The sequence below is a fragment of the Dermacentor andersoni genome, chromosome 9 (assembly GCF_023375885.2).
Source record: "Dermacentor andersoni chromosome 9, qqDerAnde1_hic_scaffold, whole genome shotgun sequence".
NCBI classification, from domain to species: domain Eukaryota; kingdom Metazoa; phylum Arthropoda; class Arachnida; order Ixodida; family Ixodidae; genus Dermacentor; species Dermacentor andersoni.
The window spans coordinates 124,482,125-124,499,433 of record NC_092822.1 but is presented as its reverse complement, the minus strand read 5'-3'; the positions used below and the strand labels follow the sequence as shown (position 1 = coordinate 124,499,433).

The 17,309-nt window shown below is 50.0% G+C and overlaps 1 protein-coding gene across 2 annotated transcripts in view; it reads right to left on the bottom strand.

Annotated features, from left to right (window-relative positions):
- The window catches only part of LOC126529740 (mitochondrial tRNA-specific 2-thiouridylase 1), a 136,874-nt gene that overhangs the window by 70,011 nt on the left and 49,554 nt on the right, over positions 1 to 17,309 (bottom strand). For both annotated transcript variants that reach the window (XM_050177242.2, XM_055069946.2), the window contains exon 5: positions 11,348 to 11,468. In XM_050177242.2, the coding sequence (XP_050033199.1) occupies positions 11,348 to 11,468 (121 nt within the window). The remainder of the gene's footprint in view (positions 1 to 11,347; positions 11,469 to 17,309) is intronic.

The window sequence follows — 17,309 nt, the reverse complement described above, 5'->3', positions numbered from 1 at the left end:
TCTGCACTTGCTTTTGCGGCAGCTTCAGCTTCACAACCGCGGTGTGCATGGATTCCAGCTGCTGCGCGAACACTGGCGGCAATCCTTTAGCATGCATAAAATCAATTAAGGAGTCGATCGACATCAGTGCACTTTGCGTGGACATCGTGGTCGGGGTCAAGGAGCCACTGTCGATCTTGTTGTCACTGTTGCTGATGCCGTCGCCACCGTCGCACAACTTTGCGTCTGTAGAGACAGCACATCTTCGGCGATCGCCTCGTCGGTGACCTCATCGCAGAACGAGGCAGCACTGTTTGCAGTCAAAAACTCCTCCTGTGTCACCAGTAGGAACGAGCTCCCAGAGCTCGGTTATGTCAGCGTCTTCCACCGGGTCGGTCTCAGCGGGTTGGGGAAGTTCGTCCTTACGCACAAAGCCCGCCTTCTTGAAGCAATTGGTGATGAACCACTGGTAAAGCGCCTCTTCAACATCGGCGTACAAAGGGTCTCTAACCCCTTTTTTGCTGATCGGAATGGCCGCTGATAGCTCCTGCCTTCACAATCGCGGTGCTCCCGGTTTTCAAGATGGTTGATATCGTTAACTGGACGAGCTCATACTTCTTCGCGAGGGCGCTCACCTTGAAGCCGCATCGAGAGTCCTGCAAAATATCCATCTTCGTGTCAAGCGACACAGCTTTGCGCTTTGTCGGCACCATCTTCGAACTGGGTTGAACCGTTGGTTGCAAGCTGCTTCGGTGGCGTCAGCCTGCTATCGCGAGAGAGACGCGGGATGGGCGCCACCGCGCCGCTTTGCTTGTCGCTTCTTTTTTTTCTTTCTCTCTCTTTCGGAGCGACTGTGGCCGACGCGCATGAAGCAGCTAGCGCCATCTTGTGGCGCGCTGCGCCAACGTTGGCTTCGCCTACTCGTGCGCAGGCGGGGCGAGACGCGCTGCACGGTAATGGCGGCAGATACGAACTTACGGAGGTAAACATCGCCTCGTCTCGACATCGTTCGTTTCCGTGAACTAAGCAACGCAAACGTTACGATTATTTGGCACGGAAAACGCCGTCCAGACTGCAAAATTTTGATTGTTATATCCGATATGCGGTGAATAACCTATCGTTATAAATGGTTTTTTTCCCCATAGACCTAATGCATAAAATGACACTCTCATGTCGACCCATCGTTATAACCGATATATTGTTATATGTGGTATCCTTATAAGTGGACTGCACTGTATAAGTCAGGGCGCCTGCATAAAGATGCTGACTGCCTGTCCCGCAATCCCGTGGATCAACCGGACGATACCGATGCAGACTCGGACATCAGTGTTCTATCCCTCTCAGGCTTCCTCCATATTGGCGACGAGCAGCGCAAAGATATTGTTCTTCGAACAGTTATGAAACGCCTAAGCTCCTTGCCCAACGACCCGTCCCTCCGGATGTTCACCTTGCGCGATGGAACTTTATACCGTCGTAGCGTTCGTCCTGACGGCCCGGAGCTCCTCCTAGCTGTTCCCAAGCACCTTCGCCTGGCCATGGCTCCAGCAACTTCACGACCATGACTGGCTCCAGCAACTTCACGACGCTCCTACTGCTGGACATTTGGGCATCACCCGTACTTACGACCGCCTGCGGTGCCACTTCTTCTGGCCCGGCATTTATCGCTCTGTGTGCCGTTATGTCGCTTCTTGCGACCTTAGTCAGCGCCGGAAGACGCCTGCGATGCCTCCCGCTGGTTTGCTTCAACCAGTTGATATCCCTACAGAGCCCTTCTTCCGTGTGGGCCTCGACCTCTTTGGCTCCTTTCCAATTTTCATCAAAGGAAACAAATGGATTGCTGAAGCGACCGATTATGCCAAGAGATATGCCATCGCACGAGCGCTGCCAACCAGCTGCGCTACAGATGTCGCCGACTTCTTACTATACGACATCATCCTGCACCACGGCGCCCTTCGCCAGTTGCTGACCGATCGCGGCCGCTACTTTCTATCGAAGCTCGTCGTTGATCTGCTCCACTCCTGTTCTACAGAACACCAGGTTGCTACCGCGTACCACCCTCAAACAAACGGCCTCACCGAGCGACTCAACCGCACACTAACTGAAACACTGCGACTGGGACGTCGCTTTACTATACATCACTTTCGCGTACAACTGGTCCCGTCACGACACTGCCGGATTTTCACCATTTTACCTTTTGTATGGCCGCGACCCCACCTTGCCCTTTGACACGTTGCTACCTTCCGCAGTACAATCACCCAGCACTGGTTACGCTCGCGATGCTATTGACTTAGCCGTCCAGGCCCGAGATGTCGCCCGTCATCACCTCACAGCCTCGCAAGCTTCTCAAAAGCGACGCTACGACCTTCGGCATCGAGACCCCCATTTTTCAGCTGGTTCCCTTGTCCTTCTCTGGACGCCTTCACATCGCGTCGGCTTGTCGGAAAAACTACTTTCCCGTTATGCTGGTCCGTACCAGATCTTACGCCAACTGTCCGACGTAACATATGAGATCACCCCAGTCAGTCAGCCTTCAGTGCCTCCCAACGTCACCAGCAATGTTGTTCACATCACCAGGCTCAAGCCCTATGTCCCCCCCATTAAGTGAGGCTCTATAACTTGCACCGGGACGGAGCTACCCCGCCGGCAGGGTGATGTTACGGTGAAGGGAAGGAAGAAGTTGATTTAGACTAGAGGAAGACGAAGTCTGGCAGTTGCCTGAACGCCACATACACCAGTTGTAGATATACTATATTTGATACTCATGGACCTGCTTTCTTCCTGCAACAATATCATGGGAAATGTCAACTCATTTTTGTTCATCACTCAACACTTTTGGCACCAATTTAGAACAAACCTTCCGCATGTTAAAATTTTCAGAAATAATTTTGTGCACTGTTGCTTTGCACATATTGAGGTCTTCAGTGATTAATCCGATACTGAAACAACGTCCGGAGTCTAGGAGATTTTTTACTTTGGCCACATTTTAGCCCAAACCACTAAAGGGTTTCAAGATTGCTCCATGTCTTGAACGGTCTCTCATTCGTTCCTGAACTCACTGAACCACTGGAAAACCTGAGACCTCATCGTCTTTGTAAGCCTCCTTAAGGGCAACTCTGGCGACTTTTCTATATCAACGGAAGTCGATAAAATTCACTGGGTATGTTCCTTTGAACACCTGCATCATGTCCTCAAAAAAAGAAAAGCAGGTTTGAGAGTTCCAGATATTTTACAAATGAATTTAATTAATTACCTCGAACACTCTACCTTACCTCCTCCTCAGTTACAGGACACATTGTGTGTGACGTCAGGAGTGTTCCATGCAGAGCGTGCCGGGATAATGCAGATGACAGCAACGAGAGCATGAAAGAGTCAACGATCGTGAGCTACTGCATGACGCGAGAAGTTCTCGGAAGAAGTTGTGTTCCCTGTGGATGGGCAAGAGATGGGAGGCAAGTGGTATTGCGTTGTTGGCTGCACGAACTTCAGCCCTTGCCATACGCACACACAGTTTGAGCCGAAGCCAATTGCGTTCCGCCAAGGTTAAGCCTATATGCCACAGTCACGGAGTTCATGCGTCAACTGCTGGCGGACCTGAGCAACTGACCTGAAGCTAATTAAGACATCAGGATAAAGAAAACTCCTTCTGTAGTTCAGTTTTGACCTAACGGATTTGAAATAAACCATTCCTCATTTTGTACAGTGCCCACACAAAAGGAGAGAAGCAACGACATGGCGCAGTATCGACCTTGGTATGTTGCCGTTTTCGACGGAAAGCTGTCAGCTGCACTCGCCGGCACCTCCCTAAATCAAACACGACTACGAACATGGGTGTATTTTTACGTATAATCATGCGGACCTTTTATTTAGCTACCGAGGTGCACTTCTCGCCTCGCATCCCAGATGGGCAGCAAGAGTAGGCCTCTTCGATACAGCAGCCTAAACAACCGCCTCGTTCAGCAGCCAATTTATTTATTTATTCAAAAGAACCTTACAGGCCCTATGGCAGGGCATAAAGTAAGGGGGAGGGGGCATATTAAACAGTGAAGGTATAAAAAGTACAAATTTCCAACAGAAACAGTGCTATGAAAAGATTACCGCGTTACATAATATTGAAGGCACAACAAATACAAAGCAACATCTGAAGGCACATACTAGCATCGGCGTTTCTGCAAGAAAACTACAAATGAACAATCATATGTGAAAAGTCATCTGTGTCTACTTTACGGAACATATTAAGTGCGTGAACAGAACGCAAAGAATGATAAGTCGGTAGCGCAACAGTGCTCCCATACTATGGTCTCCCGCTCATTGCTTTCGAAGGTGTGTGGTCGCTCATATCAGCACGACTCAGAGTGATGCAACGGTGCTTATATGCACAAAGTCTGCCTGTTCTGATATGTTCTGACATTAGTTTGTCACCAATGAACGGCCAGCATTATATCTGCAGCAAGTGACAAGTTGTTGCTGTACCTGCCTATGTAAACAAATGCACCGGTCGGTGCTTTGCACTGTCAGCGGCGTTCTTGTGGAATACAAATGTGGAGTGTTGTGCTCCACATATTACAGTGAGCATTTGAAGCGCTTCCCTGAGAAGGGGTAAAACATCTAAAATAGTAAGCAGCACATATAAAAACAGTGGTTATGGCTACCCTTTGTCTTCATGTTGCAGCACGATATGTAGGGCATGGGCGCTGGCTCTCCTAGTGACGGGTCGAATGCAAAGGGCGATTCGTGGCTATTGAATTCATAAAAATTCCAACTGTCAATATTTGACAGATCCAAAGAGCTGGCGCAGCTGACACTCTCAGCTGAAGGTCCAGCGCGGTCACGAATCAGCTGCTCATTCCTTGGGGCCCTCACCGCATCTGACCTGATCATATGGCAGCGTGAGGACGCCGAAATATGCCTTCTCATCAATCACCTAGAAGGCAAGAATGTTACAATCCCACGACGCATTTCTCGCAGTCTCTCGACCTTCTGCCTCCGAAAGGGTGTCCCCCACAAGAAAAACTCGAGTGCCAGTGACAAAGAGTATTTATTGGTCGTACCTGCCGCCCTCCGTGATGACATTCTCCTAGCCTGCCATGATGAGCCCACGTCTGGACACTTGCGATTTTCACGTACTCTTGCAAGAGTACGACAGACGTACTACTGGCCCAAGCAACAGAGTACAGATGCACGACGCTACAACCTTCGACAATGGCAAGTCGAGTACCAGCCAGGTGACCAAGTCTGGGTGTGGACCCCAATCCGTCGCCAGGGGTTGTCTGGGAAGCTGCTTAGTAGTTACTTTGGACCCTACAAAGTGATACGCCGCGTTAGTGAAGTGAACTATGAGGTCATTCCCAACGGTGCCGCATCGCCTCGCCGTTCACAGCACCACTCAGACTTAGTGCATGTTATTCGCCCTAAACCGTATTTTGCTCATTAAGGCGGCGCCAACTCGATCTCATACGACTTCCACACTTCCACTTTCGTCTAGTAAGCATCGTAGTTTAGTAAGCATCGGGTCGATGTTTTTCTTTTGGCGGGGGAATAATGCCGCTAGGTGTCACGTGCCAGCGCTGAGAAAGAAGTGACTGGAATGCACGCTTGGCAGGAGGTGGGCGGTGAAGAAGAAGTAGAGGCTGACACCGGCTTGAGTTTTGTGTGCGCCATCTCGTACGACTGTCTGTCTCGTCAACGCCGGGTACATCTTCAATTGTCTTTTCATGACTAAATTATTGTACTAACAAATTGATAGTAATGTCACTGATGGCGAATGGCTAATAAACTCACTGCAATCAGTAAGTTCGTTGCACATAATCCCTGAACTTTGCTGGCGGTCTTCGCTCCCACGTAGAACGGCGGAGCCCTGACTCTACTGGCTGATGAGAGTTTCCCGATTCACCACCACGATCAGCACACAGTCCAGAGGTCGTGGTTACAGCAAGTGGACTCACTGGCCATGTAGGTGGGCTTGGCGCGCAAGGAGAGAGAGAGAGAGAGGAAAGGGGAAAGGCAGGGAGGTTAACCAGAGAAAAAGATCCGGTTGGCTACCCTACGCTGGGGAGAGAGGGGAGGGGGAGGTAAAGTGGTAACAAAGTAGAGATAAGGAAAGGAAGGAGCATAGACACACAATCACAATCGGTCACTGTCACCGAATACTGTCATCGCACAGCACAGTGACACTTGCAGCACTATCACCATCAAGGAGGCAGTGGCGACACCAGTGGTTCTGAAGACTGTGCGTCATCAGGCATTGGTGCTCTGTGTTCCTGAGGATGGTGTCCGAGTTCTGGCGGTGTCTACCAGCATGTCTATGTCCATGTCCCCCCACAGGGATTATTGTATTGCCAGTGCTTCTTGTACAGCTTCATGGTGCACAGCGGACAATTGAGAGGCGTTCCACGTCTGGCCGTCCTCGAGGTGGAATGACCAACGTCCTATGCATTTCAGTATTTTGAGTGGAGCACCAAAACTGGGGGTGCCTTTCATTCTAGGTAGAAGACGTTTGACATGCACGTAGGCACCCACTTTGAATTTGGGCTCCCTGGCTGCTCTTCGCTAGTCTGAATATGCCTTGTTTCTTTGTTGGTAATCGTATAAATGGCACAGAAGTCTACGCAGTTCCCGGGCGAGGTGGGTGCCGAAGTCTGCGGTTGGCTGGCCGATGACATCTAACGATGTCCTCATGTGGTGTCCATGGAGCAACACTGCTGGGGAGAGACCAGTGGCACTGTGGGGGATAGCGCGAAATACCCAGCTACAACTGCCGACTGATTTTTAAGACTCCAAAAATTCGGACAAGCTCGATTATTCGGACTCCTTCATGGCACCACCATTCTCCCCACAGACCTTAATGTATAACATCGGCCGAAAGTTCAGACCCTGTGCAACCTCTCTGTTTATTTTTCTGACACTCCTTGAGCCGACTCAATCGATCGCACTTGCCCCCACCGACTCTGACCGGTGCATGGTTCAACTTGCTGAACGCCATTTTTGTTTTGAACTGGGCCTCCTTGCTGCCCCGCGAGGTGGTGCTACTGAAAATCCCCGCTCATCATCATCGTTTCTGCCTGGTTCGGTAGAGTGGCTATGAGTGGCTACGGCACTTCCGGTCTAAGCTTAGTCTGGAGACCTTCTGAAGCAGAAGCTCGCTCGCTCTCCGGATGAACATTGAGAGCTTTAGGTTCAGTGACGGATGAGTCCGTAGTTTCAAGAAAAGGTATGACCGCGCTTTCAAGAGAATGTGTGGTGAGAGTGGTGCCGTCAACCGGACCCTTATTCCGAATTATTGCTCGGAGACTCTGGAGTCTCTGTTGTGCTAGTTTTTGCCAGACGACGTCTTTAACTATGATGAAACAGCTCTATTCTATAAGATGCTGCCTGATGAGACCCTTTCTGTGTCTGGCGATCCCTGACATGGCGGGAAGCATAGTAAAGAGCGCGTCACCGTAATGGTAGGCTGCAACATGTCAGGGACAGAGAAGCTTCCGCTTCTTGTAATTGGTAAATCGAAAAGCCCAAGGTGTTTCAAGGGAGCGATGTCGCTGCCCGTGTGGTATGAGGCCAACACAAAAGCACGGATCACGCAGCAGCTCTTCAGCGACTACATCCGCAAACTCGACAGGAAGTTAAAGTCGCAAAACTGGAAGGTACTGCTTTTTGTGGTTAACTGCGGTGCACATGGTCACATCCATGATCTCCAGTCCATCCGCTTGGAATTCCTGCCACCCAACACGAATATCCTCCAGCTCATGGACCAAGGCATTATAAAAAAATTGAGGGTCCTCTACAGAGCACGCCTCTTGAACCGCAGGTCGTCTGCGTTGACGCCGGCAAGCAGTACGCTGTTAGCCTTCTGTCGGTAATAAACACGCTTGCGGATGCCTGTAGGCGGTGGCCCCTGCAACTCTACAAAACTGCTTTTGGCATGCTGGATTTGTTGTAACCGATGGAGCGGGTGTCGTGGAGGCCCCGGATCTGTCGCCTTCCGATGTGCGTCCTACTGACGCCAAAAATGTTCTTCGAGACCTGCACAGTGGTGGCATTTCGATTCTGAACCCCGTCTCATTTGACAGTTTCACAGATGCTGACAGTGCTGTACTGACATGCGCAGAACTTGACGACGACGAGATCATTCGTCAGGTTTCTCCTGCGCTGCCGAACGATGACTCCGAGTCGGAGTATGATGCACCATGTGCGCCGCTAGCATCTCAAGGGCCACCTCAATCAATCAATCAATCATTTTATTTCCTTAAAAAAGGAGGAGTACAGGACTAAAAACTTGGACAGCTTGACGAGGTCCCGACCCCTTGTAAGTTGGCATAACAGCAAGATGACAGCCAGTCATACACAAGAAATGAAAAAAGCATCACAATGTAACGGGTAATACAGAGTGAAACAAGACGGCAAGAAATAATCAACACTCCTAAATAACAGTGGGGAACAAAATTAGGAGAATAAGAAGGCATGGTCTAGTCTTGCAAATAAATAAGTTGACAAAAACGTTTAATGCGAGAGTTTCGGTTTACCCAGCTAGGCGAATGCCTAATCGTACTCGTCGGGTAAGCATGGGGCTTCTGCTGTTGCGTCGTGAGGCCGCGTTGGCGTTCCGGCACTTGTGGCAGTTTCTGTGATGGCGGCAGCACGCGATGTGGGCTTGGCAGCGGCTGCAGTGCTCAGTTGCTCTATTTTGGTTTGCAGCATAGTCGGCGGAAGCGCGTCGAAAATTCACTGTCCTTCGGTACCCAGACAGTGCAGCAAAAGAGCTCGGCGGCAATTTGCAGATAATTTGTTCGCTTGAGACGCCAGTAAAAATGTCTCAAATGGGCATACCCAGCGGGGCCATGGCACAGCCGGTGTGCCAGGAGTGTCAATGAATGGTGGCAAAATCCCAGTGAAAGCATCCTCATCGCCAGACTGTCGTGTTGCCGGCCGGTGACGCCAAGGCTAATCCACTATCCTGCTCCATGCCGATAACCCCCTGTATTCCGGCGAATGTAACTTATATACGAGAGCGCTGTGGTGCCATCTGTCGCATGTGACCTGCGTCATGTCTGCAGTGCCATCTGTTGCAAAGGCACGACACTACAATAGTCTTTATTCTTGCATTTAGCGCCGCACATAACACCTCAATGGCCACATGCCTTCAGAGCTGTACAGTCACCGTCCATTATCGCGTTGAGAGCAACCACAGTCTCGTCCGCAACGTTTGTGGCAAACAGTAGTTTTGTTTCGACTTGGTGTGCGTGTTGGCCGTGATACTTTACAACTGCGCAGTCACCATCCATGATCGCACCAAGATAGCAACCGTTATTTTGGCCATAGTTGTTGCAGCAAACAGTAGTTCCACTTTGACTCGGTGCAATGGCACAAACACGGCATAAGCTGTCGAAGATTAAAAGCGCTGGCTATATCATGATGGACGGACAATCTGCTTGCCCTGTGGTGAAAAGCAGGTCTCGGATGCAGGCAAACGCTGTGCCACTGTGAAGTTGCGACACCTTCATCGCTGTGAGCGTTAATCAGTCAGGAGCTGATGAGAATTGCAGCTTCTGCACTGATTTTGTGCAATATAATACACTAAAAGGTTGCTAATTCACAACGATTATTTCAAAATTTTAGGTAATTTGAAGTAGCTGCCGCGGTCCGTTCAACCATGTATTGAAAGCAATATGTAACGCATCCCGCTAATTCACACTGAAATCCGCACCGCCACCGATAGTTCGAACTCCGCGCCATCGTGGAGTGCTAGTGCGCAGGAGCACGTTGGCGATGCTAGCGTAACCGCGCAGGCCACGCCGTTTTTCTCTTTTTATCTACGGCCATTTGCTTAGGCCCAACTGGAGAGAGATGCATGTGTGCCTGGCCAGGCATGGCCAATGCCTCTGTTGCAGGTCGGTTCTCTCCCTCTCTCAAGACCTTCAAGATAAAAACGCAGACGTGGTGCAGCGAGTTTTTTTTTTCTTTTCCTTTCTTTTTTCATCTTGGAGGCTATGCTCTTTCTCTACAAGGTGTTCTGTCGAAAAAGCGGCCACAGGTAATGTCTAAAACATGGCACAGGTAATGTCTAAAACATGGCAGCTGTGATGTTTATCAAGCATAGCCTTTGAGATTTGTGGCTATTACTCAAAGGGAAGCATCGCTGGCATACATGTTTGGATGCACCTGTACACATAGTGGAACTCAGCAGCGTGCAGCCAGTGCAGCTACAAAGGTGCAATTATGGCCAATGGATAAAAAGAAATTTGCGGCCTGTTGCGGGCATCGAAAATGCTGTCCTCCGGCACAACACCACCAGCCAGGAGTGTTTGTCTAGGATTGGCACAGAAAATGCGTTGGAAACACGCATCAAACGCCGTTGCCCAACACGTCCTGTCCCCCACAACTAGCGACGTTCGGCGCAGCCAAGCGGCCAAGAATGTGATGGCTGTCACGTTCCCTCCCATTGCAACCGCTCGATGCAGCAGGCCACACCCTTTATTTTTATCCAGCAGTCATGGTATGGCTGAAACCAGTGCTGCAGTAGGTAATGGTGCATTTCGTGAGGGCATTTTAGAGTGCGGCTCTTGTTTCTAAGGCAAGAGTGAATGGCGCAAAGGCACATTAATAGTCTATGTTTTCGGCGCGTATCGCTTGTGGCCAGTCACGCTATGCTGTTTGCGTTGCACCAGCCAAAATGCCGTCCCCTCTAGACTTTTTCCACGTGCAAGGTACCCGAGCCCTGCTCTCTTCGAAGCATGTGCATAACAAGCCCCAACCCGCGCGCTGCTTTGAATGGCTGTCTGCGACTGTCGGCGAAGCGGTTTCAGCACCTTTTTTCTCCATGCCATGCATTGTGGGTCAGCGCAACAAACACGTGGATGGAGCAAGAGCCATTTAGATGTCAGGCAAGTAAGACTGCATTGGTGGCATCCAGTTAAGTTGGCTGCACCAGTGCTTCAATCTGTACAGATTGTTTTCACCAATGTGACGTAGCGAGTGCATGCGCACACACATAACATGCTAAGTCGGGTCTATATACGCTCTTTAGGCGAGCGATCTTCTTTTTTTCCTTTCATCAGTTCGAATTTTGTATAATCCCCACAGAATTCGAATTAACAAGTTTTTACTGTAATAGGACTTGCTGATTCATTCAGTAAATAAAAGCATGTTGACATAGTAAGCATGTGTTTAGCTTTTTCTTTATACCCTTGACATTTCAACATTTGGTTAATTCAGATTAACGAGGATTTAATATACTGTGGTAAAAAAGAAAAGGCACAGAACAAAATGATATGGCATCTTTTAAATGTGCATCTCTTGCAGTGTGTTTGTTCCTCTTCATCAGGGGCACTTTCCCACTCACTACAATGTGAGCATGAAGAAACCGCTGGTGACTGACCGGTGTGCGTTCCAACCACGTCGCCTGTCTCCATGTCGACAAAATTTCCCGGCCTTGACTCCAGGTACTGCTCCACAAAGGCTCGGAAATCACGCTTCCCAATGAAGCAGAGTCCCATGCTCTGTATACAGAGAAAAAGAAAAGCCTCTTCTAACACCACCTCTTTTTTTTTTTTTTTTCTGTTTCAAGCAGATATCTTATATACCACCTGCAGCACATAGTAGTTTGGCCTTCCTAGCTGGCACACTGGAATGGGCTGAAATTACTTGTAAAGGAAATCGAAATCTACAAGTTGCATCTAAATTGCAGAAGAGTTCAGAACTGGTTTTGCCCCGGCCATCCCTCCTCTTGCGCTTCAGCGCATCATTTGCCGTATGCAACATTTTACAGAAACAGTAGTAAGAAGTTAGACAGAGCCATTGCTCTGTCCATATGTTCCTTTACTCGCACTCAAGAAAGTTTGCATTCAATATAAAGAAGCAATGGGCTTTAGATGATTTGAAATTATAAGCTAAACAATTAGTCAATAATAGCAGATGGTGAAAGTCTGCACGAAAGGGCTGTGTTAGTGGAATAGGCTCATAGGTGCTCATTGTTGTTCATTTGTGCTGGTAAACCAACCTGAAGTGCAGTTGAGTGACAGAGAGTTTGGTTTACCACATAATTGGAGCAAGTTAGCATTACACACGTCTGCATTCAGTTCGTGACACTTTGCAACAAGTGCAAGGGGTGGTTAGAGCTCGCTTCCAGAGAAGAGAAACCTTCGAGAGGAGAAAGACAACAAATGATGCCAAGCCTGCATGCATTTGTGAGTGAGATGGTTAAGGTACACACAAAAACTCTCCACCTGTGCTGTGTTGTGCAGCACGCCATTGTGGGAAACTTGCTGCTAAGAAAATTATTAGGAAAAATTGAATATTTTGCAAATTCTGCAAGCAGTCAGAAATAGCTACATGCAGTGCACACTCACACACATTGTCACAGCTAAGTATGTCGTATTTGCACCATGTAAACAGTTGCCCAAAAATTTGTCTTTTGTGGCAGATGGTCTGTTATAGCCAGGTTTATTAAAAGTGGAATTGGTTTCACTGAATACAGGCAGACCAAACTAAGTGAGCATAGTCTCTTACAGTCGATCCCGGATATATTTAACTCAAAGGGAATTGTGAAATAGTAGTTTGATGTATTGTGAGTATTATTTTACTCCTTCATCTTCTTCATCTGTATATATTCATCATCATGGCCAGCGTCATCGTCTTCAGCGCGCGAGCTGCGAAATAAACCGTTGAGGCTTAACAGCTGTCTTGCAAGTGGTGGAGGCTGCTTTTGATCCCTTGGTCCTCTACGCCTTCGAGTTTCCCTGGAGCTTCGTTCAGGCTGCCGCTTGCTCCGCCTTTCCACCAGCATGCCCCAAGAAGATCCTCCAGGAGCCTCTGGCATCACCGTCTCTGCCCCACTGGCCGTTCCTTCATGGACCGTCAGCACGCGGCAGCGCTATCCCACCATGAATGCTGGCCTTCGTAGTGACGACGTTGATGACTGGCTGGACAATTATGACCACGTGAGTCAGTCGAACCGGTAGGATGACATGTACAAGCTTCGCAACATCGCATTCTACCTCACTGACATTGCCAGGACTTGGTTTCTTAACCACGAGAGCACCTTGCCTGAGTGGGCGGCATTCAAACACCAGCTTCAGCAGATTTTTGGCACTCCCAACGTTCGCTCTGAGGTCGCCAAGAAAAAGCTTGATGGACTCGTGCAACTTACCGGGGAAACATACACCTCTTATATTGAGGACGTCCTCGCCCTTTGTCGCCGTGTTGACGCCACAATGACAGAATCTGATTGTGTTCGTCACATCCTAAAGGGCATTGCCCACATCGCGTTCAACGCACTGGCGATCAAGAATTCAAATACCGTAAACAATGTGATCGCGACTTGCCAACACCTGGACGCACTGCAGGCCATCCGTTTACAACCTGTTGCCGGTGACGCGCCTTCTTCGTCGGATACCGACCTGCGTCTCCTGATTCGGACTCTCATACGCGAAGAGCTCCAAGCGTGTGGCCTGCTCAGTCCTCCCGTTCTCCAGCCTCAGCCTTCGGTTCCTGGCCTGCGCGACATCATCAAAGAGGAGCTGTCCTCCATGACCTGCGCTGCGAGCTGTCGCCCTCCTTCGCCATCCACCTTGTATGCTCAGGTCGCGGCTATGCAACCAGCGTTCATTCGGACAGCGCCTCCTACTCCTTCTACTGGCCCCAACCATCTGGCGACGCTACCACCCCGTCCGCCTGCCACAGGATCTTACACTACCCGGGCTACGCCCCACCCCATTTGTTATTATTGCAGTATCCGGGGGCACATATCGCGTTTTTGCCGAAGACGACAACAAGACGAACGCCGTGACTACGATATTTATGAGAGAGACCTGTTGCTTCCTCCGAGTCCTTACCAGCGCCGGCTCTCCCCACACTCACTTTCTCCATCTCCTGAGGTGCCTCGCAACTACCGTCCAGGTCACCGCCACTCGCCCTCCCCTCTCCTACACTCGACACCACCCCTACAACCGGCCACCTGCACTTCTGATTACCGTTCGAAAAACTAGATGGTGCAGTTTTTGGAGGGAAAGCTGCATGGCTCGCACAGACTACAATTCCTCCAGCGTGCCCGGCCAATACTTTATTCGTGTGTGTAGAAGGTGTACCAGTCGCAGCATTGCTTGATACAGGAGCAGCTATTTCCATTATTCACGCTAGCTTGTACGCTCGTCTACGCAAAGTTACTACACCTTGCAGTGGAGCTCTTCTTTGTGGTGCAAATAATGTTGTGATTCGGCCATCGGCGCAATGCACCGTTAGAGTTTCGATCGACGGGATACGCCACCATATCCAGTTCGCAGTGTTGACTTCCTGTGCTCACATGCTTATACTAGGGTGGGACTTTCTCTCTTTGACGTCTGCTTTCATCTCGTGCCGTCAATGCCTCGTTAACTTGACAGAGACCGACCATTCCGACGACGTGCACGAACCACGCCTTCGCTTACGATCTGCTGACGATTGTATGGTGCCCCCTGGTCGCGAACAACTCCTTGTAGTTGACTCTGACATCGCCGATGGTGACGTTTTAGTTATACCGACAGCCTGTTGCTTATCCAAAGGGGTTGCTCCGGCACCTAGCCTTGTTCACTTTACCAACAGCACGGCCACTTTGGCTGTACTCGACACAACCAATGAGCCAGTTCTGCCTTCTAAAGGCGCCGCTCTCATGTTCGTCTTGGACACACAGCCTGTCTCTGTGCTGACCTCGACTACTGCTGTTTCACAACCACCCACAGCTATGAATCCGGTCCCTGCTTCTGTTCTCGCTAATACCATCAGCTCCGATTTAACGCCACAGCAGACGGGGGAGTTACTGGCATTGTTATCCAAGCATAAAGACTCCTTCGACGTACACTCTCCTCTTCTGGGACAGACTTCTGCGACGGTTCATCGCATACACACAGATGGAACTTCCATCGTGCGCCGGCGGCCATATCGCGTTTCTTCCGCTGAACGCCAGATCATCGTTACCCACGTTGCCGACATGCTGAAACGTGGCATAATCCACCCATCCTCAAGCCCTTGGTCGTCACCTGTCATTTTGGAGCGAAGGAAAGACGGCTCAGTGCGATTTTGCGTAGACTACTGTGCCTTGAACAAAATAACCCGCAAAGATGTATATCCACTGCCCCGAATCGATGATATGTTAGATTCATTACAAGGCGCGGAGTATTTCTCCAGCCTTGATCTACGCTCCAGTTACTGGCAGATACCCGTGCATGAAGCAGACAAGGAGAAAACCGCCTTTGCCACACCCGATGGACTTTATGAATTTAATGTAATGCCGTTCGGCCTGTGTAATGCTCCCACCACATTTGAGCGGAAGATTGACATCGTACTACGGGGCCTAAAGTGGAAGACTTGCTTATGCTATCTTGACGACGAGATCATATTTTCGTCGACCTTCCATCAGCAGTTGCAGCACCTCGACGAAGTCCTGACATGCCTCTCAGCTGCTGGCCTTCAGCTGAATACAAAAAAGTGCCACTTCGCCAGCAAAACCATTAAAGTGCTCGGACATCTTGTCAGCAAGGAGGGCCTTCGACCCGACCCTGACAAGATTACCGCTGTCCTCCGCTTCCCCAGGCCTCAACGTGCCGAAGACTTGCGTAGCTTCCTTGGCCTAGCTTCGTATTTCCGGCGCTTCATGCGTAACTTTGCCACCATTGCGGCGCCACTCCATAGACTCCTTCCTTCTGGAGCTCCCTACGTATGGTCGGACGAATGCCAAACTGCTTTTGACGCCCTCAAGCGTGCCCTCATGCCCGAACCTGTGCTTTGTCATTTCGACAGCACTGCACCCACTCTTCTAAATACTGACGCCAGCGGACACGGTATTGGTGCTGTTCTTCTGCACCATCAGCAAAATTCTGAAGAATGTGTGGTTGCATATGCAAGTCGCACATTAACAGCTGCAGAGAAAAATTATATGATTAACGAGCAAAGGTTTCTTGCCATTGTTTGGTCCGTCCAAAAATTTCGGCCTTATGTGCACAGCCACCACTTTACAGTCGTTACTGACCACCACGTTGTGCTGGTTGGCGACGCTAAAGAATTTAACGAGACGTCTCGGTCGTTGGATACTTCGTTTACAAGAATAAGACTTCGACGTCACCTACAAGTCTGGAAAGAAACACCAGGATGCCGATGCTCTCTCTCGTTGTCCCCTACCGCCGTCTTCAAACGCTGCTTCCTTACCACCTTTCGTGAGCAAAGCGCAGGGCGTGTCGCCTGCATTCCCTTCGCTCGCTGCTCTCGACCGGCTCCCATACAGCCATTCTCATACGTTTGCCTCTAGCCAACGTAATGACTCCTACTACCACTCCGTTATGGAAAATATTCGCGGAACAACTTGCGGACCTAACGCTCGGCTGCGTCGGCAGTTGAAGAACTTCAAGATTGAAAATTCGATATTATACCGGTACGTGTTTCATCCCGAAGGACACCGTTGGGTTCCTGTCGTTCCTCGATAACTTCGGGCCCAGATATTGGAAACCTTTCACGATGATCCCACTGCCGGTCACTTTGGTTTCCATAAAATCTATGAGCGAATTCGCAGCCGCTTCTCTTGGCCTGGACTTGCAAACAGCGTAGTGAAATACGTGGTTTGCTGTTCGCTCTGCCAACACCGCAAACGACTGACCTCACCTCCGGCTGGACTGCTCCAACCTGTCCCATGTCCTGAAGCTCCTTTCGCAGTCGTTGGTATCAACCTCTATGGACCGCTCCCCTTAACCACCGGCGGTAAATGATGGATCGTCACAGCTGTAGACCGCTTGACACGGTACACTGAAACAGCTGCACTATCTTCGGGATCCGCAGAGGAGGTTGCAGCCTTTTTCTTGGAAGCCATCTTTTTATGGCACGGAGCCCCACGTTTCCTTTTGCGTGACCGCAGCAGGACCTTTCTCTCTAAACTTCTTGACGATGTTCTCCGTGCGTCCAATACAATCTATAAAATGACTTCCAGCTACCACCCTCAAACGAATGGTCTCACAGAGCGCTTTCATCGCACGCTGTCCGACATGATATCTATGTACATCAACCCTGACCACACCAGTTGGGATGCCATTCTACCATTCGTCACTTTCGCATACAACACGGCTGTCCAACGCACTATAGGGGAATTGCCCTTTTTCCTTTTGTATGGTCATCATCCGCTCACTATCCTCGACGTTTCTTTCTTCAGTGCCCCCCTGCCTTCGTCCACATCAGTGTGTGAGCAGTTCATTTCGCGCATTGCCCGGTGTCGCGAACGTGCCCGCCTCAACACCCCCGCTACCTTACCCCATCCCTCATCCCCCCTTACCGAGCGATGGGAGACCTTGCTAACCAGCACCGCCCTGGAAGACCAGCTCGTC